The sequence below is a fragment of the Dromaius novaehollandiae genome, chromosome 8, assembly GCF_036370855.1.
Source record: "Dromaius novaehollandiae isolate bDroNov1 chromosome 8, bDroNov1.hap1, whole genome shotgun sequence".
NCBI lineage: Eukaryota > Metazoa > Chordata > Aves > Casuariiformes > Dromaiidae > Dromaius > Dromaius novaehollandiae.
Genome location: NC_088105.1, coordinates 15,794,551 through 15,820,096, shown reverse-complemented (window position 1 = coordinate 15,820,096; position 25,546 = coordinate 15,794,551). Strand labels below are relative to the sequence as shown.

Below are 25,546 nucleotides of genomic sequence, written 5' to 3'. Positions count from 1 at the left end.
CGGGACCATATACGTACACTTGTGTGCTTGTTTTGGGCTTTAGTCCTGACAATCCAATGTTTGGAAGGTTAAATGCTGAATTTGATTATTGACTAATAAGTTACACAAGTCCGATTATTCGTTTTTAAAACCAATTCTTAACTCTAATGGAAATTCTACTATGTTGCCACTTATGTTCACCATTTTTTCTCCTTGTGAAATTCCTTTTTGGTAGGCGTTGTGGAGAGGCTATTCTTGGAGAAAGAGTAATGACACAGCAAAAACTAAAGCTTTAAGACAAAGTTTGGAAAAGGCTAATGAAAAGAGCAGAGAAGAAAACAAATTATGCAACAGAACTGCAATTGCCATTGAATACCTTCTGAAATACAAACATCTCTCTTATATTCTTGCAGCATTAAAGCATCTAGGTGAGTATTTCGTTTTGTTATAACGAGTAGATTTCCCGGAGGACAGAGATTGGAACTTCTCGGCCGAGAGGGGTTCATAATGCCTTTCTGTGTGATTGTGAAATGTGAGTGGGCTGGAGAGTATCAAAGGTGCATGATTTTTTTTTCCAGACTAATATCAGATTATTGACTAAAAATAACGTTTTAAAGAGTTATGCAGAGCAAGGTGGTCCTGCATGACTGGTGTGATTTCCTGGCCTGCCCAGTTCTAGATAATGCTACTGTTGTTTTACATAAAAGACAGCTATCTACATATCATGAATTTCTTAACTTTCTGGCAGTGCAGGTTGCCTGTGGATTGTTTTGTCTGGTTAAATTTTAGTCTGGAATATTAAGGTGATCAGTGTAGAACTACTTGCTTAAATCAATAATTACTGGTTTTACTTCCTTACCAGGTGTAGTTAAAAATAAGGGAAAGCCCTATTATTTGGAAAATAAATTGCTTAGGCGCCACAATTTTCTTTAATTTGTTTTTTAATTATTATAGAGGTGGTTACCAGGCTGTCCCCACTCTGTTGTGAAAGTATGGCCCAGAGCAGAGCAATCTTCACTATTTTTGTTCTGATACGAAGTTGCAACCGGAGCGTTCCATGTATGGATGTGATCAGATATTCAATTCAAGTTCTACTTAATGTTTCAAAGGTAATTTCAATCTTTTGCTTCTGCAGATTTATAAGCCGCAGACTACTTGATTTATTGAAGTTCTTATTTACCCACAGAGTTTCTGAATGAACGATATGGCATGTGCATCTGTTAATGGTTTCACGGTATTGCTCTTAAATTTACTGTCAAGTAACCTGTCACAACAGTGTAACGTACAAAAGTGATTTTTAATCTCTTGGATCTCAGGCAAGCTACAGAGTTACTCAAAGGGCGATTATGGATTTTGTTTTTTCCTCTACTTTGAAATGTAATTTCAAGATCTGTCTATATAACCTCTTTTGTCTCTCTCATACGACAGTATGAAAGAACGACTCAAGCAGTGTATGAAGCTGAAAATTCTATAGATACATTACTGGACCTACTGCAAGTGTACAGAGGGAAGGCTGGGGACAAAACTTCAGAGAAAGGAGGAAGTATTTTCACAAAGACCTGTTGTTTGTTGGCCATCCTTTCAAAGGACTCAGAGAGAGCTTTGGTGAGACTTAAATAATTTTGTTTTAATATTTTCTTTTAACGGTATTTTGGTTTTCTTCTTGCATGTTTGGGTTCCCCCCCTCCCCCCACTAATACCCATTACAGCTGCAATCTTGACTGTGACGAAGCTCTGTTGATGCAAAATGCGTTTCCAAGGTGGGGAAAACGCTTGTTATTTTTTGTTTTGTATGCCCTGCTCACCCAGAGCTATTCAATGGCATTTGGGCTCTGAACCTGCAGTCCTTGCAAGATTCTGATCTTGCAGTCCTTCCCCTCACAAATTTTGAAGGTGACTTTCTACCAATTGCTTGCATTACGTATGTTTTTTTCTTTGTTGCTGATTAATTAACCTTTTTCCACTTCTAAAAGTTTACCCTTGCTGCTCAGAAAAAGTTAAGATTTTTATTTTTTAATTAAAAAAAAGGCAGTAAAACTGTGTATGACGTCATGTTGACATACCCTGTTGTAACGTAGACATAGCCTGCTTTGGAGAGAAATTTCCTTTGTGCGGTAGGTATTTTGCTGCTGAGCAGTACAGTTACGCACTCACCTCTGGCTAGTGTCTCAATCGTTCATTACTATGGAGGTAGCTACAGCTGCTAATTTGTGTCTCTGGACTGCTCATTGGAGACACATGCCGATGACATAATGTGCTAAAATTGGTCCTAACGAGCAGTCGGTAAAATCTGACTTGCAAGAGCTTCTTGTGTTTCCCGAAATCCCAAACAGTGTACCGGTTGCTAAGCATTTTGATAGCGTTAGACTGCTGACTGATAGTAGGCGTGTTGGCCTTGAGATGGTTTCACTGTATTTGTGAGCAGAAGCTCAGCTTAAACTATGAACGTTCAGTTTTCATTGAGTAGAATAGGTTTTGTTTCTTGATTTGTCAAGTTGCTTTTAGAGGAGTAGTACTGACTGTGTATTATTTTCACCTCCTCTCAGGAAATTCGAAGCATACCAAGAGCAGTTCCTTGCATTCAAAGCCTCTATAAACTTACAGCTCGTAAACACAAAATGGATGCTGAAAGAACACTTGTGAAACAAAAAACAAACACTTGTGTTAGTGGGACTCCCTTTGTTCCAGTAACTCCTGTAAGAACAAGAACAGTTTCGAGGTAAGAGCTTGAAAATTAGTCTGCTGTTTTTGCTATGGCAGTATACTGTTTTAACGACAAGCCATTAATATTTCCACAGAATCAAACCAGACTGGGTTTTGAGGAAAGATAATATGCAAGAAATTGTGGATCCTCTGCAAGCAATTCTGATGGTGATGGATACTCTTGGTATTGCCTGCTACTGAAGTGTAAATTGTGTATATGAAGATGCATTTGTAGAGTTATGTATGTAGCAGACAGTTAAGTGACTTGGAGAGAAAACAAATAAGTGTCAAAAGCTTTCCTGGAAAATGTTTATTCAAATTGCAATTAACTTTTTGTAACTTTTTTAAATGTTTTTGATGCTTTTGAAATCCTATTTTGTGCTACTGCTAAAAGCAATTGTACAATAAAAGCATAAAGCCTTGGAAATTTCATTAGTGCGCTAATATACTGTTGTTACACAACCGTAATCTTACAGACGGCATGATATTCCTCTCTGATTAAACACTGAGTTCTGTTAAACGCAATAATTTGTGTGGGCCGGCTGTTACGCTGACTTGCCTGATCTGGAGAGGTATAGGTAGGAGGGACAGTCTGCTCCTTTCAAAACTGGCTAGTGCTTTGGGGGACTTGGGTTTACGTTCTAGTGAGCTAGAGGGATCCTATGTGACATTAGGGGGAATGGTAACTTAATTTTTTTATTTTTGTCATACAAGAGAACCTAGAAGGGTGAATCTCTGACCTGTGTATTTTACAGGCGGCAACTTGTGAGGGCTTTCTTCCTATCCAGTCAGCAATACAAAAAAGCCTGGTGTTCACCACAGCATCTGCCTGAAGTTCTGTTCCTTTGTGCCTTGGAACTGCATTTTCCTAGAGCAAGTCCAAGGAAGCCAGAAGAGTAAAACGATAGCCACCCACCCGCAAATTTGGAAATTATTCTTCCCAAGGGCGGAGCGTGTTGCTAAACCAACATGCTTCAGCTAGCAGGCAGTTAGTTAAAAAATTACTTGAGCCTTTTTAGGTGATGATGTACAGTAAATGAGGTGTTTATTTTTCCTTGCTTAAAAAAAGGGGCTAGTTTTATACTACAAAACTTAATGGACAGACAACAGCAGTGACTATGTTCTTAATGTACGAGCTTGCAGAATAAATAGAAACACAGAATGAAGCTGTTTCGGTGGGGACGAGGGGAGGAGGGAGTCTTCTATTTCCTCTTATTTTAGCCAAGGTAAATAATCTGATAACAGAATGCCCTTTAAACTTGGGACTCTAGGAGGTTTTTTTGGCGGGGGGGAGGGGGTGGCGTTTCATTAGTGTAAATTGTTCCATAGGTTTGTTGCCTGGTTTCACCGTAAAATGATCCTTTCTTTACCGATTCTTTAAAATTCCCGTAGAAAAGTATGCCAAACAAAAGTAGGGCTCTGCAAGTCTGGTTAGGGTGTGTGGAGAATTAAAATGTATAAAAAGTGCTTTCAGTGAAATAACTTTTGTGTTACAAACTATCACAGATACAAAAGTATTTGTGAATACCTTTTAAAATTCAGTTAATTATTTACTACAGTAATACTTGGTGAGTTTTCAGGGAAAGGTGGGAACTATTGATGGAGGCAGTACTGAAGATGAGACTTAAAAGCTGGATTTTCTTCCTAGTTACGATGAGCTCAGGCAAACTCTTTGCAGAAGGTAAAAGCACTGAATTCTCTTATGTTAAATGTATATTGAATCTAGAACATGCGGTTTAGGTAACTTAAGTGCAATGACTTTCATATCTTCACCAAGAATAAACAGTGTTTTAGGTATCATTTTGTTGCGAGATGGCTAATAATTGTGATCCAACGGTTGCTGCTTATCAGAGCTACAAATTCATACCTAAATTTTGAAGCTGTGTAAAAAAAAAAAAAAAAAAAAAAAAAAGGTTCAGACTTTTATTCAGAAACGGCTTCTTTAGAAATGCATTTGGGTAGTTCTTTGAGGCTCTTTACATGTACAAATGGAATTCTGTACTACTAAGCATCATTTGTACTGAAGTATTTGACTGACTGAAGTATTTTGGCTTGTCACGCAGTAAAAGAATGGGAATTCAATGGGAACCTGCAGCAGCTAGCCTGGGGTGATGTTTCACATCTCCTGGTGCTGTTCTCTATCCCTTCTTTCAGTACTGTTTTATATTCCTGGGTTCATGTAGTTTGCATATCGCTTGAACTGCAAGCAAGCTGACAAAGTTATGGACTGCTCATGAGGGTAAGCATTTGTTAATTGGAAAGGTATCCCTTTTTAGCATTGCATTTGTACCTGCCAATGGTTTTAACTTGAACAGCTGCGGTATTTGTTGCACCTACCCCTGTCTTCGCTAGACTTTTGGCCTTGTGCAAAATAGTTCAAGTTAAGCCAATACCCTTTGGAAGGTCAAACATCAAAGGTATTTAGGTAGCAACCATTTCCAAGTTCTGACTACACAGAAATCGTAATGACCTTCAGAGTTTCTTTTATTCAGATATGCTACAGTGGCTGTGTGAGGGAGGGAATTATAACAACAACAAAAAATTTATCTTGGCGCTTGCTCTTTACTAAAACTGCTGTGCATTATATTCTAGTGCCTATTGAGTGAGGAACCATATTTTCTGTTACTTTTTTCTAACGTTCATAGGGTAAATGTAGCAGTACCAGCCCCTGTGGAAAGTTCTGCTTGATCAGACTGACACGCGGAGGTAGCAATTTGGATTTTAAATTTTGATTCTTCAGGTTAGATGGCCTTGGAGAGGTTTTCACACATAAAAACCCACTTGAGAAACCCAAACAGAAGTGGTGGGGGCTGTGTTGTGTTGGGTTGTGTTTTTAATGCCTTAGTGTCATGTTCAGCACAACTCCTTGTAAAGCTTTCCGTTATCCTCTTATATGCCTACCAGGCAACATACATAGAGCATGTATCCCGGACCTGGCCTTATTTCATAATTCTGGTACCTTTTAAGTTGAATGAGTCTTAAGACTTCTTGCTTAGGATGAGTTTGGGGGAAAAAAAATCATTAGAATAAGCATGCAGACTTAGATGAATCATTTCTAATATAACAAGGACTGCTAAAGACATAAACTCTGACCTTGTAAGTATGCACAGAATTTCATTCACCTTGTTTGAAAGCCTGAATCAAACCAGCTAACTTCAAACAAATCAATACACACACAAAAAATCATATAAGGGTGGTACTCTTAGTGAGAAATACTTTTATCTCTTTGTAGATAAACCTTGTGATTTGCCACGTATAGAAAATGGGAAGATTGCCCAGTACTACTATAATTTCAAAAGTTACTATTTCCCTATGCGTAAGGAAAAAAAGCTTTCCTATTCTTGTGTGGCTGGTTATACAACTGAAACGGGGAGTCAGGATGGAAGAATAACTTGTACAGTAAAAGGATGGTCTCCAATGCCACAATGCTACAGTGAGTTAATTTTATTAATTTCACTATTGCTTTGAGCAGGAAAGTTTTGGGGGGGGGGGTGCGGGTGCGGGGTTCCTCTCTCTCTCTCTCTCTCTCTCTCTCTCTCTCTCTTCCACCCCCCCACCCTCTCCATCTGCATTTCCGTGAACATATGGAACAGAAGCTGAAGAACAAGAGGGATAAAATGCTTAAGTTAAGACAGCAAGGAGAAATCAATCCTTTATCTATATGGACTCTATATGCTTGTATATGAAACACTTTTACAATAATATATGCATTTTAAGGGCTCTTACCATATGCATTTTGATGAGGGCTCCAACCAGGAAAGTCTTGTTATTCTGGGAAAACTAAATGGCAGTTCCCTCTCAGGTGTGTGTTTGAGTCTCCCCAGCTCCAGCTTCCTTGGTTGTTGGCTCCATGTTATTAGCACGTAGCATATTTATTTGGCGATTGTATTAGAAATTCTTCAACAGGTCAAGAAAACAAGGTTAGATCAGGAAGTTAGTGAGAAGTCCCCTCCCCTTGCTTCTCTAGGTACATTCAGTTTTTTCAGAGAATGAAAATATTCTGCCAATTCTTTCATCCTAACCAAGCTGTCTCCCTTCATTTAGAAAAATGTAACAAACCTCTTTTGGAAAATGGCATTTTTTACGGTACAGAAGTGCACTTCAAGCTACAGGAGAAACTGCACTACAAATGTAATCCAGGCTTCTACGCTCCAAGCGGTGGTGCTGAAGGAACAGTACAATGCTCTCCTGGAGGATGGTCCTCCCAGCCAAGCTGTACTAAAAAAATGGGTATAATCCTGCGTTCCTCTCTTTGCAGTCTTTCTCTATAATTCTGCCGTCCTCGCTGAACCTGTAGGGCCAAACTGCCTATAATAGGTTACAATTTGAACAGGCTGAAGTAGGTTCTCAGCTGTTGCTTGCGAGGTGAAGTTGTCAGATTGCACCAGCTGCTTGTCTTGTGAATTGGTATAGAGAACGTTATACGTAGAAAGAATCAGTGTAAACAAAATTGCATTGTTTCAAATAAATCCATTTCCAACCATGTTTTGTCCCTGCATGGAAACCGAAAACTTACGCAGACTAGTGCATTTTTAGTTATCCATTCTTTGCAAAGATTTTTTCCTCAGATATGGCCACTTTTCAGGTGAATCTAAGGAAAATCTTATATGAATGACTTTTCTGTTCATTTCCTCTAAATATTATGCATATGTTTTGTTTATTTAAGAGTCCTGTCGAGTCCCCAATTTACATCATGGCTACTACTTCACAACACAGAAAGAGCTCCAAGTGAATGAAACGCTGCTATATAAATGTGATGAGGGATATCGCACTGCCGGAGGAAACACGACAGAAGCAGCAGTATGTCTAACGCATGGGTGGTCCCTTACTCCAAACTGCACTAGTACGTGATGGGCTTGAAAATAACTCTGTTTGAACATGACTCATTCTTTAACTGAACACAAATTCACCAACTGGTTTTTGTAAACCGCTGGGGGAAAAAAAACACATGCCTTGCTCAAATGGTTTTCCCTGTTGTGTTTTCTCTTCCTAGAAACAACTTACTGCTCTTTGAGTGCAACAGAACATGGAGGTTTCTATCCTGTGAAGAAAATCTATGATGAGGGAGATGTAGTTCACTTTTTCTGTGAGGAAAATTATTCTCTCAGTGAATCTGACCTAATTCAATGTTATTATTTTGGATGGTATCCACACCCACCAATATGTGAAGGTACCTTATATATGCTGCTGTAATATGTAAAAGTCAGAGTGAAAGATCAGCACCATCTTTCATGAAACGCTTTATTAGCACACAATAATAATAATAACAAAAAGGAATACCAACCAGTTTTGTACCCATTTACAACCTAAATAGGAGTCAAGAGTTAGCAGAGGGCCACGAGGCCAAGGTAGCAAGGAGGAAGTAATGAGAACTGGAATTTGTCTGCTTCTGCCCGCGTCGTGGTGTCAGCAGTGGACTTCTAACAACATAGCAGACGCTGTCTCCTGACGTTCCCCTGTGTATTGCTGTTGTAATTGTTGCAGTAATAACAAGGAAGTTGTTCAGCCCCTGAAGCTAAATTGAAGCCATGTTCAGATGACGTGAGGGGTGAAGCAAGCATGTTTTGGGAGCTGTGAGAGGTGGGAAGGTGCCTCTTCTGACCACATTAAGAATGAAAATTTTGAAAAGTTTCTCCTAAGCTTGGGTATATGGTAGTTTTAAGAGTTTTACAGCCTCACCAAACTGTACAGATTTTCAACAGATAGCTAGAAGGGTCATCGTGAGGTCAGCAACATGCATTTAGCAATTACGGACACCTCTCCAAAGAAGAGACTCTGGATACTGGAGATTCGCAAACAGAACTTCCCCGTTGTAGTATGCAGCAGCAAAGGCTAGAAATGAACATTTAGGCTAGCTTAGAATTCATGACATTGCTAACATACCTTGATAGTTGTGGGCAGTTACCTTATCTGGACCTTGTTCCATTGATGAAGATTACTTCTGAGCCTTAGAATCTCTCCCTGCCCCATGGTAATAAATTCTCTGCTTTTATGCAAGGTGTGCTGGGTGTTTATGGCAGGAGGGTGAGAGAATCGATCATTTTTATTAGTTTAAGCTACATTTATAGTATTCCTTTCCAATGTGTTTTTTACAAGAATTTTTCCCATGGTGTATACTTTCTAATGCAAATTGAATAATCATTCCGTGCTGAGTGCTTGGGACAAAAATTATTTCTTTGGGACTCTGTGACTGAATTTGTGAAATTCTCCGCACTCCTACCTTTGTTCACAGAATGATCCAATGATACTCAAGGTCGAGCACCCCTAGTTGGAGCATCCCAGATTTCATTCTGTGAATAGTCGGAATAAGGAAGGTGTACTGCAGTGTTAAGTTCGTTATTTAATAACTCGTTAACTCATAGGCTTAATGCTTAGTTTTCTGTTAAAAAAGGAGAAAAGTATATTTAGCCCTTAAACTGTTGATATTTAAAGCATAGTTTTCAGTAAAATAGATGATTTCTAATTGCTTCATAGCTAATCTTATGGGAAACTGCACGATTGAGTAAAAAGATGAAATTCGCATTCCTTTCCTGGAAGATAGAGTCTGCAATACATTAGAATCTGTCAAGCAGAAAACACATAGTGGGACCACAGTCCTATATTTATTTTTAGGAGAAAGCAGTCATTTTTCCTAAGCGAGTGCAGAGAAGGTTGGGTGCTCAGGAGAATGAGAACATGACCTAAATCTAGTTTTGAGGATAGATGCATTGATCACAAACTTCATTTTGGGACAGGAAATTGGGTAGGATTACAGCTGCTTCTGTAGAGTCAGAAGTGATGAACAAGCGTCAACTTCTTAAGCGCCCACAACTAAGTATTCTGCAAATAGATAGCATAAAAATCTCCTGGAGACCTCACTGAGTCTTTGTGCAGAAATTATGAGTTTGTTTATAACAGTGCGCTGTTGTAATTCCTCTCTTTTCTCTTTATGGAATGTAAAACCAATTTTTGTTCTGGGTCTTCATTTTGGTGAGAAAATGAAGGTAAATGGTTACTTTGGATCAGCCAAAAATGTCTTCCGAAGGGTAGGTCTGTGTACTGTAAAGTAAAATGAATTGTGTATGTGGTTTTGCTTAGTGAAAGCTGCCGACTGCTTTGACAGCTTGACTAAAATTCTATTATTTGAGCAAACAATATGCATTTTTAATTTTCAGATCTAAGAAGTAAATGCCCTCCTCCGCCTCTTCCTCCTCACGCCCACATCACCACAGTTTTAAGAACATATCGTAATGGAGACAAAGTTCATATACAGTGTCAGAGTAACTTTGAAATGAGAGGCTCAGAGGAAATCCAGTGCGAAAAAGGAAAATGGACATCGCCCCCCCTTTGTATTGGTTAGTAGCTTTGTAAAGACTGGGACCTGAACAGAAACAATTTTTCAAACAAGGTCTTAATTTTCTTGAGAGCCTCAGTTTCCATATCCGCAAAACTGTTTATCTCCTCCTCCCTTAAATGCTTGCGAGGAAAAGTGCTGTGTGAATTGCAGACAATCCGCTGTTCACAGATTAAGGGACAAGATGACCGAGATGACTTCATATGAAGCCTGCATTTTGTGGTTTCTCCCCTGGAATACCGATTTTCTTGTGTCTTACAAAGCACCAAATTTCTGTCTGTTCTGGTATTTGAAAACAAACTACTTTTGAGAAAGCTGTTTCTCAGTTTCTGCTGTGGTTTTAGGAACTATGGATAAATGGGAATCTGAGCCACCACCATCACGCGAGGCAGATGCTGCAATAAGGGCAAACAAAACACATCACAGTGAAGATATGGGTAAGTGACCATTGCTTTTCTGTTTAACAAGGAATTCAGTTCTCTCCACTGCTATTTTAGGTGTTTTATGACTACTCTTACTACTCTTTTTGCTATAGTATGGTTCCTTACTCTTGAAAGTATTTGCATATGCTACAGAGCAGTTAGATTGACTGGATCAAAGACCACGGCCTCTTGTTTCTAGTGACTGTAAATTACATCTACAAGCTGCTACTGTAATCATAATTGTGATTATTTCATTCATTAGCATTTACTTTCAGTCATTTTGTACCTCTTCTGTTAGTGCTGCCTGAACATGCAAATCCGGGAGTATTTTGTTGATCCTTTGTTTAGTAGTTCCACCAAGGTTTATTTTGTTTATTGTGAACCTCATAATGGGCTAAGCACTTCAAGCAACGAGTAAAGACAGTCTCCTCGCAGCAAAACAAATAACCTATATTTAGCGTAAACTGGCGAGAATCAAGAGTGGACATAAATGAGTAGAGAGGGACAATGCCTATCTGCAGTTCAGTAAGGCAAATGGACAGTCTCTGGTTTTGAAACTTGAAAAAGAACTTGAAAAATATACACTTCATTTGTGTGTAAATTTTTGCTCCAAGTCTGTTGCTGTTCTGATACTACCACTTGTGTCAATATTGTTTTAAAGATCTAATTACCTATCTCCTGGTCCTGTCTTAGAAATGCAGCAGAACTGTACCTCTCCACCTGCGATTAGAAATGGTATCCTTCTTGGCCCATTATTGACAAGGTACAAAAATGGCTCCTCAGTAGAATACAGTTGCCAGCACTACCATTTTTTGGATGGACCGAGTACTGTTTACTGTGTACAAGGAAACTGGACGCAACAACCAGCTTGCTTAGGTGAGTCTTGCAAGGAAAAAAGGAAAAGATTTGTCACACGTAACATAGAAAGACAAGACTGGAAAGGACCTTAAGATACTCCTTTCGTGACTGTCTTCTCTTTTATTTGAGCTAATAAAGATTCCAGAAATGTGAGAGTGAAGCAAAATCAAATATAACTAGGTCACTCCTGCCAGGTGTCCCTCTGACCTGTTCTTACAAGCCCCTAGTCAAACAGATTCCTCTATTTTCCTGAGTGAGATTTTCTAGAGCTTAGCTATACCTGTTATCCAGGAAGATTTTCTGATTTCTTGACTCCCTGTGTCATTGGTGCAGTGGATTTCTTCCTGTCCTTCCGTAGAGATTTAGAAGAAATGACTACAGCCCTTGTCAGAGTGGCTACTGTAGATGTGATTATAATGACACTTTGGCTTTCATTTTAAAATCTCCAGCCTTTGCTTTTATTCTCTGTCCTTATATCTACCATCTCATTCTGGACTCTGTGAACTAGTGAAAACTTGTTTCCTACGAACGTTGTATTTGTCTCCTAAGCATCCGAATGACCATGTCATCCTCTTCACGTTTTCCATTACATTTCTTGTCAGCTCCCACCTCACCAGACAAGGAACGGTACCTGCTGTAATTAGTCTGAAAAGATATCAGTGTTGATCTGCTGTTACGGTGCTGTCATCAGAACGCGCAACAGCCGATTTCTCCTTGCCTTTCCTTCAGCAAAACATTAATAAGGGACTCTCTCAGGCAATGATTTTCAAGGAACTTGTAGAAATTGAATTATTTTTATGACTGTCCCTCTGTGAGGCTTTATTGAAGTTGAACAGTGGTTTCAAAAGCTAATGAGGTAACGAAGTAGTGGAAAGCCAGGTTGCTTGATGTGATCGTGACGTTAAATTTTCTTGAGAAACGTGTCAAAAAGCAACCAAAAAGTGTTGACCTGGAGCAACCTGAAAAAGCCCAAGGAAAAACACAAAACCTTCAAAAAGGTTTTGAAGGTCAATCGTTTAAACCTAGAAGTGCTACCAAGCTGCTGTCAGCCAAACCTGTCAATTTTGATGGATGATTCTTTTCATTATAAAAACACTTTTCCAGTAAGCACGTTTTCTTCTGCTTCAACAGTAAACTCAGGTTGCAACATATTTACAAAAGTTTGTAGAAGCAAGATTTTGTCAGAAGTGCTTGATTCCTGTGATTTAATGCATGCTATTTGTTACGTCAGCCCACTTCTTTGTATTTGTATCCATTTTTATACATCTATACGTTCTTTTCCTTGTAGGATACTAAACGCTTTTAGAACTGTTGGTTTAGAGTTTTCTTTCCCAACTCCTGTATGAGGGAGCTAAGAAATCATATGAAATTGTTTTTTTTATTGAAGTAGACTTTTATATCCTAGAACCATGCACTCTTGATGCAATCCATATGGACAGGAGCAACATAGAGCTAAAATGGAGACAGGAAGAGTTAATTTTCCTACATGGCGACCTCATAGAGTTTGAATGTAAAGAGGGATACCATTTTCCACAAACTAACATATCATCTCCTGGAAGGACCCAGTGTAACCACGGAAGACTGAAATATCCAAAATGCATTGCAACAGGTAAAACGCCAGCTACTTTTTGGTTGCCACTTCTAATTCATCAGTCTTGGATCTGTTTAGGAAGGTTTGCTTCAGCAGTAGAGGCCGAAAACCCGTTGCTAAGAGGTTTAGGATTCAACAGTCCCTTGCACAATACCAGTCTATTTTTAAATATATCTGAGCATAGAGAACAATTCATCCCCCTTTAGTGGGGAAGGCTGTATGAGGGAGGGAGGAGCTGGCCTCCAAGCACGGGCAACTCGAACCTTTGTAGGAACATAGCTTTAAACAGTTCACTGCACACAATGGACTTGTTAGGGTCAGAATTAAACAGGAGACTGCGTTCTGATCCGAGACAAAGAAATACTAAAAAAAACCACGCTATCTGAGAGTTGTCAGTGACCATTCTCAAACAATTTTAACATTATTATTCTAGCTCCCATGGGAAAATGTGGCTCTCCACCTCCTATTGAGAATGGAGCTCTTGCTCTCCCACCCCTGACCGAGTATGACAGTGGTTCTGCAGTTCAGTATAGCTGCTCTGACTATCATTTCTTGCAAGGATCTGAGAGGATCTACTGTTCTGAAGGACAGTGGACGTCGCCACCAGTGTGTATAGGTAGGTATGATAAGAGAAATAAGACCTGTGATTTATTTCTGTCTATAATTCAGATACTTACCATTTGTAAACTGAGTGCTGGCAGCTAGAGATCTGAGATCTCAGCTTCGTTTTTTTCAGTTAGAGACGAAAGTTTTAGCAGAAGCAAGTGTAAGCTTGTTTGGCTTTTCTTCATAAACACATCTGACGTACGTCTGCAGTACTCAAAAATATAGTGCTTTCCTGTACAATTTAGTAAGAGAATAGGGAATAATCTCAATTGTGTATAGACTCTGGTCAAAATGATGCAATTTCAAAAATAATTAATTTATTTTGATAAATAATTAATTTGATAAATAATTAAATATTTGTCTTTCCTTTAGAGCCATGTACTTTGTCAAAAAATGAGATGGAGAAAAATAATGTGGTGCTGGAAAGGTTTTATGCGAATCAAGTTTACTTTTACCACGGGGATTTTGTTGGATTTTACTGTAAAGAGAACCATTTTGGAGTAGAATCTGGTGGAACTTTATTTCAAGTGCAGTGTGAGAGAGGACAGCTGATGTATCCAAGGTGTGTTGAAAGAGGAAAGTAAGTCCATATTCACGGAAAAGGTATGTACATGCTCTTTATCTAGAATTAACAGCTGAATTAAGATGGCCTTGTATTTTTGCGATCACTATAGTCAGCTTTGAGAAATGGGTGTTCAGTGGCATTGTTAGATCCAAGCTGGAGGTGGAGGGATGTGCGAAAGTGTTACGTGGGATGAGGGCTGTAAGGTCCGGAGTGCTAAATCTGAGCATACGTCACAGGCTGGAGGACTTGAGCAAGAGTGGCAAGATAAGAAGATGCTGAGCATCTAGTCTTCTGTCATGTGAAGATTGATATTGTATGACCCTTAAATATTGGTACTGTTGGGGCTCTGCCAGGGAACACATTGGGTGGCTGAAGAGCTGAAGAAAATCCCAGGAATATGGAGAATGTTGCCTCGCATCTATTGAGTATGAATAATAAAAGAGTCGCCTAAAGTCTCTCTTCTGTTTTTTATCTCTAAACCCTGTTTTCTGAGATATTGTTGCGTGTGTGCTCGTTTGATGATTTTACAGTGCTTTTTCGAGTGCTATGGGAATAAACGAGAGAACCAAGAAATTGAGGCGTTCAAGAAAGAGACGTTTCCTTTTTTAATCTAAAGCCAGTTGATCATTTGGGAAAAAAAGATTGATGTAAAAGTTATCTACAATAGCATTCCAACATATTTTTAGAAGCTATGGCCAAGGCACTGCTTTGTAAGGTGGTATGTCAAATAATGCAGACAAATAGCAATGCGATAAAACAATTTAGTATCCTGAGCTTCTTATGTGTGACAAGTAGATCTGGACTTTGTGTTCAGTACAGCATTTATGTACAGGTTGTGGTATGAACAATGATGTTTATAATGTAACCCTGTGAGTCTTCCAGCATCAGTTAACTGATGTAAGAACTTAGTTAAACAAAATGATAGAGGATAAGATTTTAACCAGTAAATTGTGGTGTATTGAGCACTGCAACCTTCATAGCTGCCATCTAAACTTGCTATACATCCAGAAACTGTTCTGAGCCTAAAATATGTAGAAATTTGTCTCAGTATTTGAATTTTTACTTCCTAATTATCCCTGTGTCTATAAAAGAGATGAGATAAAATTCTTTCCCTAGAATGGGAGGAGCGTTTAGATGCTGGAATGGATCTCTAAATAACGTAAAATGGCAGTGTATTTGCTTGCAGTCAGCAATGGTGATGAGCATCTGTGGGGAATTTTCTTTTGGGCTCAAAAGCCGCTTAAAGCACTTCAGACGTGATGAGTCGTCACGAGCGTGTAGAGGATATTAATTGAGCAAGAAAGTCAGCCTGTCCTCAGTAGACTACAGCAGGAATAGCCTACTGTCAAGCCACTCCAAACAGGCTATTACTAGGTAGAGCACTGCTATGGGGGAAGTTGCTTGACAGCATTGATCCCATGGGTCTTACAAGTTCTTTTTCTCAGACCGTGGCTAATTGAACAAACACTGTCATTCACAATTTTTGTGGCACAGATGCCTGGGAGGTGTGCGAGTTTACTCTGCCTTTTTCTGTGACCAGCACTGTCTCCTGCTGCAGGCATTAGTTTTTGGCAGAGACATCTGAAAGAGAGATTCCGCTGTTTGCCAGACACTTTGAATATTCCCTCTCTCTAGGCGAAGTAGCTCATGTGCAAGTCAGCAAATGACATGAACTGAACAGTCACATTTAGTCTTCTTTACTTATTGCTATTGATAAATTCACCTGTAAGTTTTCAGTATCTGCTGCTGCTCAACCGTGGAGTGGAAATGTACTCGTAAAGGCCAAACCCAGTGTTGCCAGAAAGGGTAGTAAATTTGATACATCTGTAGTACTGTACGAACCGCAATGCTAGTTTAACCATTTGGGCAGTCATGAATGCATGTGGGAAGTGGATGCCATTTGTTATGGCTGCAGACAAATGACTGGGCCCCGGACTAGGCCCTGGCCTGAGGCTAAGCTAACTGAACAGCATGCAGAAAACAACTGGACGTGACGTGAGAAATCGCTGAATGTTACAGGAAAAAAGTGAGAGAAGCTGACAAAAGTTACTGATAGCATTGCAAGGAACGGCTGGATTTCACAGGTGTTTAAGGCAGAGTTATGCGAGAGCCGAACTTCACAGATAACTGAAGGGGACCCCCGGGGACCTTTTGGGGAGCAAAGTCTTCCAAGGCCAGCAAGTGCCTACGCAGTCGTGTCAGTAATACCACACGTGGTCAAGATCAGCTGGGTGATGGCACCAGAACTACCAAATCTGGGTGCGGATGTAGCAGAACTGGGACTAATGGGGAAGAAGTAACTAGCGGCAGGACGTTTATTTCGGAGGGGACGTCACGGAGGAAGGAAGGTACGAGCATGGCAACAAGGAGAATCGAGAAACAGGAAAAGGGTAATGTGGAATGCAAATGCTACGATGGAGCCTCTCCAGGAGTGCCTGTCAAGCAGCTCTGCACTTGATCACCACAGCCTAGATCAGGACAAACCCCCAGATCTGTAGCTTTGACTATACCACGCAAGTCAAACCTGCTTCCGCGGTCCGGAGGACCTGACCGGGCAGGAAGGGAGGGTGCTTTGCCTCGATAGCAGGGGAGCACCTGAGACAGACACAGAGCCTCCTGGCCTCACTGTGTTGATGCCTGTTCCACGCCTGATGGTGTCAGCCTCTTCCCAGTCACTTCCCAACACCAGCCGCTGTCAGGGTACTTAATCCACCTGTTCTCTTTTTTTGCAGTTTATTTAGAACAGCATTCGGGTATTTCTCTGATAAAGAGAACATGGATTTCTTTTGTCTTCCCATTTTCGATCTGTTTGCTTGAACTCTTTGGGGAAAAAAAGTTGCTTGCAATCTGGAATCTGTGACTGACAATGTTGTTTCTGTCAGCATAGCAGAATTAGGTGAAAGAAAATGTGAGAGTGCTGCATCTTGGTTTGTGAGGTTTGGAAAAGCTGAGAAATATATAGTGTGTGAAGTCTGGAAAAAGAAGGTTTTACAATGTGAATAATACAAAAACAACTGAACACTGAATTCTTACAGAAGTTAATGCAGACAGGAATTAATCAAGTGCTTCTTGGAAGGTGCAGAAACTGTGTTAATGACTCCATCTCACTGCCTTAATTTTTCCAGAATATATTAATGCAAAGGTGTGGCTAAGCGGTGCGGGAAGACACATAATGGCTGCACGCACTGCTATGGTAGCAGAGAAGCTGCTGCAGGCACCAAGCTCAGGCAAGCTGCTGCACTAGCGTGGGTGAGATGCTGAAAGCATGTCTGTCAAAAAGGCTGTGTTTAGTGTATGTGGAACATAGTGCAAATGGGGCTCAGCAAGATGCAAGTCAAAGTGTGTTTCTGGGCTCCTAACTGTATTTGGAAGGAGAGAAAGAATTTTTATCTTTGACGTTATTTCCTTAGACTTACCAAGCTCGGGTGCTAGAATAACTTTTAAAGTAATCATCGGCAGACTGAAGATCTTGACTTCACCTTTTAACAGTCCTGGCCTTTTGCTGGCTTAAGATGTTCTACGTAGTTAGGCATAAAACTGCAGAATAAGAATCCTAGAATAATTTCAGTTGGAAGGGGCCTGTTGAGGTTATCTGGTACAAGACCCTGCTCAAAGGAGGCCCAGTCTACATCAGGTTGCTCAGGGCCTTGTCTGGCTGAGCTCTGAATATCTCTGAGGATATTCTCTAACCCCTCTAGCTAACTTGTTCCAGTGTCTGGCTACCCGCATGGTCGGGTTTTTTTTCCCCTGATACCGAATTGGAATTATTTTCATAGCATCTTTGAGTCTGTTGCCTCTTGTCCTATCACCGTGCACCTCAGAGAAGAGTCTGGCTCCAACTTCTATGCACTCTCCCATTAGGAAGCTGCAGACAGAAAGTAAATCTTCCCTCAGCCAAGAGAAAAGCTTCCTAGTCTCTCTCTCTCACACACTCTCTCACACAGAGAAGTCAAGGCCCCCCCCCTCCTCCGGTTCACATTAAACTGACGCCACGGACCCAGGGGAACAGGCCAGGCACTGCTGATGCGTGAGGTGCTGGCTGCTGGCCTGGCCCCTGCACACTGTGGACTTAGACTTCTGCACTGTGGTGGACATTTGTGTATGGAGTTCCCCCTCCCCTGCCCAAAGAAGCTATCGTTTTCATTCTAAATTAGATTGTCAGGGTAAGTGGCTAAGGGCCTCATTAAGCACGTAGATCCAAGTGACTCTCTTTGACTTTCTCTTAGATTCGGTTCATGAGAAGGCCATTTAATGATGTCACCAGAATCTCCACCCGCCCCTGATCTCCCACCCCAGCTGTGTTACCACACTGTGAAGCTGACAGGAGTTATGTAACAAAGTTCACCAATCACTTCTTTGCTTCCCAGCCCATACCAGATTAACCTAGTCAGAGCCGGGCAGAGGCAGTTGAGCTCTCACTTGTCTGAGCAACGCTTTCAGGTAGGCATCAGCCTGTGGCGCTAGTACAAGGCTGGTCTTGCTGAGCATCCTCCTAGATTAAGGCCATGCCAAAGTGATTGTATGCACTGAGTATAGACCTCTTCTACCTTTGTGTGGGGATCAGATCTTTTAAACAGGAGCTATATTTTGTCAGGAAAACAAAGTGCAAACAAAGAAGCAAAGGAAGAAATCTAAGGCTCATGAGTAACAGCAATTATACAAGTATTTTGGAGCTGACTACTTGAAAACTGTTGCCTGATCAACAATTGCTATTTTAGAAAAGATAACTCAGTGTTTTTCGGTGACCGAGTTACAAATACTGCCAAAACTTTGTGGCCTTTTCCTATGTGGATGGATGGGAATGTTCTCAGATAATGTGGACGTTTGTTTTCTTTTAGTTCACCTGTGTTGTTCCTCTTTGTGCCCAGTCTTTCTTTCTGAAGCACAGGAGACTTCGAAGGTGAGGAGGAGCTGGTGGGCAAACAGAGGGATTCAGAGTGAAATCCAGCCTGCTTTGTTATATATTTTATGTTATATATATTTCTGTGGGATGTGGGATTTGTTAGGTTGTAAGCCTGTCTGAACTCCATAAATAATGGTTAGTGCTTAGAGTCATGTTAGACAAGTATGTAAGAACTGAAAATACAAACGAATGCTACATGCTTTTAGAAATATTATTCATGTGTGTAGATTGCTGGGTTTCTCTAAGGAACATGGATTGTTGCTTAAAAAATTGGTTAATATCGATGCTACTACTGGACATGCGTTAACTTGCATTTAGAAGAAAGCATTTCTGTAGAAACATTTCAAAGTTCTTTATGACCTGGGACGTCAATGATAATTAAATTCAGTTAGTATATATAGTAATAACGGTATCTTTTGTTTCTCAGATGGATGTCATCATTCAGTAAACAGAAGCAATGCCATGCATTTTTGGGGTGGGGGTGGGGAGTAGAAAACACCTCAAAGTGGATTGCTATGCTAGTTGATCTTGTAACAGTATTGGCTACACATCTAAGGTGTTTTTTTCCCCCTAACAAGATTTTAGGTGTAGCACTTGAAAAGCTAAGTGCACCACATTGTGGTTTACAAGTGCACCACGAGTGTTTGTTTATGGGCTTGTGTGGCGGACAGATGAGTGAACTTTTGCCTTAAACATTTCTTGGTACATAAGGTGCAAACAAACCATAACCCCGAGCAAGCCATCTGTCCCTGGCGGAAACTGGACTAAGCTGCTGCGACCCCCGAGATGGTCTCCCTGCGACCATTCAGGACACACCGAGCCTGCGCTGAACCAGACCACGATCGGGCAGAGACTTTGGGACCTGGACTGTAAATTATTGCCGCTTAGCACAACTTCTATAAAACTTCCTTAGCATGAGTAGCTGAATTTGCTGAAGCCTTAGGCCGCACTCCCTAGTGCAGTGAGAAAGGGCCCCAGAGCTGGTGCAGGCGGGAAAGACAAGGGGGTTACCAGCAGTTTGCATTCCTGTGCTTCACACTCCGGGAGGGAGGATGTCAAGGCTTTGAAGCGAGGCCTGCTTGGGCGCCGGGACCCTGGGGAGCAGGGCCTCCTCTCACTGCCGAAACAGTGTTAATTAGGGGGGGTCTGGATTGTATCCTCTTCATCAGGACCTTGGGAGATAACACCTGCTGTCACTGCTGGGGCAGTGCTAATTGCTGGAAAGATAAGGGAGAAAAACAGCCAGCCTAGGAACAACGATGAGGTCCAATAAGGAGCAGGAGACCTCAGACCTAAAAATTACTATTGGTCTGAACTACCGCGTGAGGGGTGGGAAACTTAATTTGCAAAAGCTATAACTGCCCAGGGATTTCTTTGTTCGGGGTCCCTCTTTGGAGGCACCCAGCTCGAGCTGTAACTACGGCACGCGTGTCATTATTTAATTTGCCTTGATTTGGCTTCGAACTTTTCAGCAGGAACCTAGGGTCGGACCCTGCTCGAGTTGTAATTACTGCACGCGCATTGCTAAAACTTACACCCAGGGTGAAGAGGACCAACAGGACGCTGCTGGATCCACGGGTGGTGATCTCCCTCCCTCTCTCTCTCTCTCCCTCCCTCTCTCTCTCTCTCCCTCCCTCTCTCTCTCCCCCCCCTCTCCCTCCCTCTCTCTCCCTCCCTCTCTCTCTCTCCCTCCCTCTCTCTCTCCCCCTCTCTCTCTCTCCTCCCCTCTCTCTCTCTCCCCCCTCCCCCTCCCTCTCTCTCTCCCCCTCCCTCTCTCTCTCCCCCTCCCTCTCTCTCTCCCCTCCCTCTCTTTCTCCCCCTCCCTCTCTCTCCCCCTCCCTCTCCCTCCCTCCCTCTCTCTCCCTCCCTCTCTCTCCCCCTCCCTCCCTCTCTCCCTCCCTCCCTCTCTCCCCCTCCCTCCCTCTCTCCCCCTCCCTCCCTCTCTCTCTCCCTCCCTCCCTCTCTCTCCCTCCCTCCCTCTCTCTCCCTCCCTCTCTCTCCCTCCCTCCCCCTCTCCCTCCCTCCCTCCCTCTCCCCCTCCCTCCCTCTCTCTCTCCCTCCCTCCCTCCCCCTCTCCCTCCCTCCCTCCCTCTCCCCCTCCCTCCCTCTCTCTCTCCCTCCCTCCCTCTCTCTCTCTCTTCCTCCCTCCCTCTCTCTCCCCCCTCCCTCTCCTTCCCCTCCTTCTCTCTCCCCCCCCTCTCCCCCTCCTTCTCTCTCCCCCTCCCTCCCTCCTTCCCTCTCTCTCCCTCCCTCCCTCTCTCTCCCCCTCTCTCTCCCTCCCTCCCTCTCCCTCCCTCCCTCCCTCCCTCCCTCTCTCTCTCCCTCTCTCTCTCTCCCTCCCTCTCTCTCCCTCCCTCCCTCTCTCCCTCCCTCCCTCCCTCTCTCCCTCCCTCCCTCCTTCCCTCTCTCTCTCTCCCTCCCTCCCTCCCTCTCTCTCCCCCCCTCCCTCTCTCTCCCCCCACCCCCTTCTCTCTTTCTCTCTCCTCCCCTTCGCCTTTCCACACCTTTTCTCCCCACTTCGTGGAAAATAAAGTTAAAAGGTTGTACGATATTTGACCGGTTTTAGCGTCTTAATCTCGTCCCTGGGATCGTAATGAAACCCTCCCGATATTGGATCGGGACAGCTTATCAATGCTCCTGTGTCAAATTCAGTCTGCAAAGTGTTGGGGGTGGGGGGGAAATGAAGCATTTTTGCAACAATTGCGTAATGTATCTGTACATAGAGAGTACTGTGTTGCAAGAAAGTTAGGGGCGGGAATTGCTGAACTCTGAGTACATAACCTTTTCAAGGGCAGCCTGAAGAGCTTTTGGAGGGAATACAGGTAAAAGCAATTTGGAGTACAAAAGATAGAAATTTTGTTGCAGAGGACCTGTTTTATTTCTGAAGCTTGGAAATGACACAGCTGAGCCTCACGACAGTGTTTCTGCTGTGGATGTGTTGTACTACAGCTAAAGGTAACGTACCAAATGGAAATCCATGCTTTTAAGTGATGTGGCAGGTGACCGTCAAGGAAAATGGATTGCAAAAAATTTAGCCAAACTGCATCACTTGTAATAGAATTCCTTTCAGAGGTTCATGAAAAGAAATATAATTTAAAACCATGTGTTTGAGAATATTTGCTTTCTTTTTTCCGCATGTGAGTTTCTTTCTTTGCCTTGCGCTTGAACTTAATGGTACTTGGTAATGAACCTAATTGATTACAAGGCATAATACACTCCAAATACATGCGTATATAAAAATTTGTTTGTATTCCTTTTACCTATTATTATTCTGCATACACGCTAACAAAAATGCAGACTCTTGATTTGACTTTAAGACATTACACAGCTCTACAAAAACTCAGATATTTTGTTATTTAACTCGGTTATATGATCCAAAATAATTTAATGTTGCCTTAAACAGGTCTTCACCGAAAAGACGTTAAAATAACTCATTCTAAACTCCATAATCTATCTATTTAAATCTATTCATCATCTCAAAATTGCTCTCCCCTCACCTCCAAAAGTGCTTTGTGGCATATAACATTTATTTTCAAACAGTTATCCAACTTGTTTGATTTTAAGATGGTGGACTTCATTTTAGGAATCTGTGACGAAGCGGTTTGTTCAAAGTATTAAAGAAAATTAAGAATAGTGACTGCATGTGTGGAACTTATTATTTTAGTATAATGACGGGAAACTAAAACCTTCCTTCCTATACCCCTTTGAGAAATTCAGAAGTTTATTAGCACATTCACTGCAAATGACTTTGGTTTAGTAAATCTTTTCAAGGCAAAAGGTGTGAAAATAGTAGAAAAGATGACTATTTCTTGGAGCAAGGAAATACCACTGGTTTTTAATACAGTATATTTCCACATGTGGGGATACAGGTCATCTGGATATTATTAAAATCCTGTGTAGTGCCATTGTTTGCAGCTCTCAACACCGTTCTGTATCTACCAAATAACAAGAATTTGTGCAGAATTTTTCCAGGAGTGGCATGCAAGCGCCCACCCGTCATTGATTTTGAAGAAATTGGTGGTGGGGATAAATGAGGATACAAGGAAAATAACAGAGTATAGTTAAATAACCAGGATCTGTGCACAGCTTCTGCCGGAGCAGCATGTGAAGACCCGCCCGTCATTGATTTTGGTGAAATTGCTAGTGGGGATAAATCAGGATATGAGGAAAATGACAGCGTGCAGTACACGTGCAACCCAGGGTACACTTTATCAGGCTCAGAATGGGTGACGTGCCATGGAAAAGTCTGGACACCTGGACCACCACAGTGTTTGGGTAAGGACGGCTTTTACTGCTGGTTGACTTTTTAACAGTAGACAGTTCTAATCGTTCTTGAAGTAGCAGTTTCAGAATTAGGTTTACATTTCTTGGTTAACTGCTCTATCCGTAATGTAATAATTACTGTACTAAGACATCCTTTCCTGTAGTTTCCCAGCTGTCCCTCCTATGTGGGAGTAGCACCGTGTGGTAAGCTGCTTTGCTGTCTTACTCCGTTTTACTCCTTAAAACTCTTAGTGTCCTATAAAGTTCATTTCTAATCCCGGGTAATGGAGATACATGTTTACTCCCACTGATACCACCACTTAATTATTTAGATGGTTGCAGTCTCTTGAAGTCAGTGCGTCTTGAGATCATCGCTGATGTTTACAGTCTGTAAAGTTGTCTTTTATACACGTGAACAAGAATACGCTTTTAAGCTGTGCCATGTCATTGATTACCTGTCTCATGCTAAACATCCTGAATTTATTGCGATAGCGATCAAGTGTGTAAGTGATCTGTGTATTTTATTTTTAGAATTGCTCAGGAGATGCTACGTGAGCTAAAAGCCACCAAAGATTCATGCCACATCCTTTTCACCTTTTCTTGTTTCCTGTAGCACCATGTACCATTACAAAACAGCAACTGGAAGCCAAAAAACTGCTTCTCTCCCGTGGCCGAATACGCACGTTTTTGATTCAAAGCGGTCAGAAGCTGGAATTTATGTGCGTGACAGGATATAAACTCACAGGCAGTTCTGCCAGGAAGTGTGTTAATGGGCGCGTGGATTTGCCTTCATGTGTCTCTGGTAAATATGCACCATATTTGAATAACTTTGATTTCTCAGATACTTTCCTGTTTAGCTTGCAGTTGGTTGTGTGCGTAAACTGCCTCTGCCTGTATTATCAGAAACTGCTTCGTCAATGGGTAATTAATTCCCTCCACACGCCTTGCCATCAGCAAACGCAAATCTTGTGAGCGGTCACCAAAATGAGAGGTGCATAATGTGGGAGAATCTCTCTCTACCTTTATACTTCTTAAATCAATGGAGGAAAAACTGGCATTTCTGAGGTTCAGTTCATCTATCAGTTTCAGATATCTGTATTTGAGGAGAAGAGTATGTTCGGCAATGCTTATTTCTCTCCCGTGATTATGAAGGGAGTCTTTCATGCTTAGCTGAGATTCAGATGTCTGAAGTTAATGAGTTGAATGCAGGCCACCTGGATTCAGAAGATAGTTTCAGACATAACTTCTTCATAAGATATGTTTTATGAAGACTTTATAACTGGAAAGCTACCTAACATTTATGTTAGTTACAAAGTAAAAAGCATTCTTAGGATCAACAGCAACAACAAAGTGTCTTGGGCAGGACTGGTAACGGTCAAGAAACCTCTCCGTGTAGGATTGATTTCTCTTAATGGAAAACCCTGTGCAGCTTCAAATAGCACTCTTCTTTGCAAAGAAAGATTTCAGTTTCGTGCCTCCTCCTACCTTTGCCGTGTGTGTGTGAGGAAAACTGGAGGAAGACCTGACTCTGAATGGTGAGGAGAGAAGGAATACTCTGTCCCTCCTGTGCAATGAATGAGGCTGGGGAAAGTTGCTGTGTGGTCATGTAAAGACTGTGTTGTGCATAGTGTGCAAATGTAGGACGGTTCTAAGACACAAAAAGACATGACTCGGGTATCAGGAAGTGAGGAGAAAAAATTATACGTTGTATTTCTTATGGGCTGACTGCTTGCTATTTAGGTGTTTAGGCTGTTGCTGCCTATAGCCATAGGTGTCTTCTATGGTTGCTCTTCCTTAATACTTCTGGGATAAACTTTTTGCAGCTATGCAGCTCCACAAAACCACAAGCTGTGTCATAACAAAATACTGGCCAATTGATGCACCGTGCAATACAGCACCAGTCCCTTGATTCGTCCAGTCTCTGCAATTCCTTTTCTCCTTTTAGTCGCTACAGGGAAGAAGAATTCTGCCTGGTGAAACATTGCAGATTAAAAACCGTAGTATCTTGAATTAGGCAAGCAGTTGTTGCTCGTGACGATTAATGGTGTTCCTGAATGCAGTATTCTGTGGCAAAGGTACGGCTGTGCTCCTGTTCTTAAATGCACTTCTCTTTTCAGACGCCAGCTGTGGAGCCCCGCCTGAAGTTCCCAGAGCTTCTACTGCCAGCAGTCAACACGAGAGGTATCTGCCTGGTGCCAGAGTGCAGTATGAATGTGAAACCAATTTTCAGATTATGGGTGTAAATTATGTCACTTGTACAAATGGACAATGGTCACAAGCACCAACTTGCAGAGGTAGGAGGTCGTACTTTCATCTTGCCTGT

General features: G+C 41.7%; 1 protein-coding gene across 1 annotated transcript in view; it reads left to right on the top strand.

Moving 5' to 3' along the window:
• F13B (coagulation factor XIII B chain) overlaps positions 1 to 25,546 on the top strand; it is a 67,769-nt gene that overhangs the window by 36,099 nt on the left and 6,124 nt on the right. The window contains exons 22-37 of the mRNA XM_064516407.1: positions 1,408 to 1,584; positions 2,526 to 2,698; positions 4,263 to 4,363; positions 5,915 to 6,115; positions 6,727 to 6,912; positions 7,349 to 7,525; positions 7,676 to 7,852; positions 9,837 to 10,016; positions 10,360 to 10,452; positions 11,131 to 11,313; positions 12,701 to 12,904; positions 13,320 to 13,502; positions 13,865 to 14,074; positions 23,047 to 23,235; positions 23,837 to 24,025; positions 25,341 to 25,517. Of these exons, the coding sequence (XP_064372477.1) occupies positions 1,408 to 1,584; positions 2,526 to 2,698; positions 4,263 to 4,363; positions 5,915 to 6,115; positions 6,727 to 6,912; positions 7,349 to 7,525; positions 7,676 to 7,852; positions 9,837 to 10,016; positions 10,360 to 10,452; positions 11,131 to 11,313; positions 12,701 to 12,904; positions 13,320 to 13,502; positions 13,865 to 14,074; positions 23,047 to 23,235; positions 23,837 to 24,025; positions 25,341 to 25,517 (2,800 nt within the window). The remainder of the gene's footprint in view (positions 1 to 1,407; positions 1,585 to 2,525; positions 2,699 to 4,262; positions 4,364 to 5,914; positions 6,116 to 6,726; positions 6,913 to 7,348; positions 7,526 to 7,675; positions 7,853 to 9,836; positions 10,017 to 10,359; positions 10,453 to 11,130; positions 11,314 to 12,700; positions 12,905 to 13,319; positions 13,503 to 13,864; positions 14,075 to 23,046; positions 23,236 to 23,836; positions 24,026 to 25,340; positions 25,518 to 25,546) is intronic.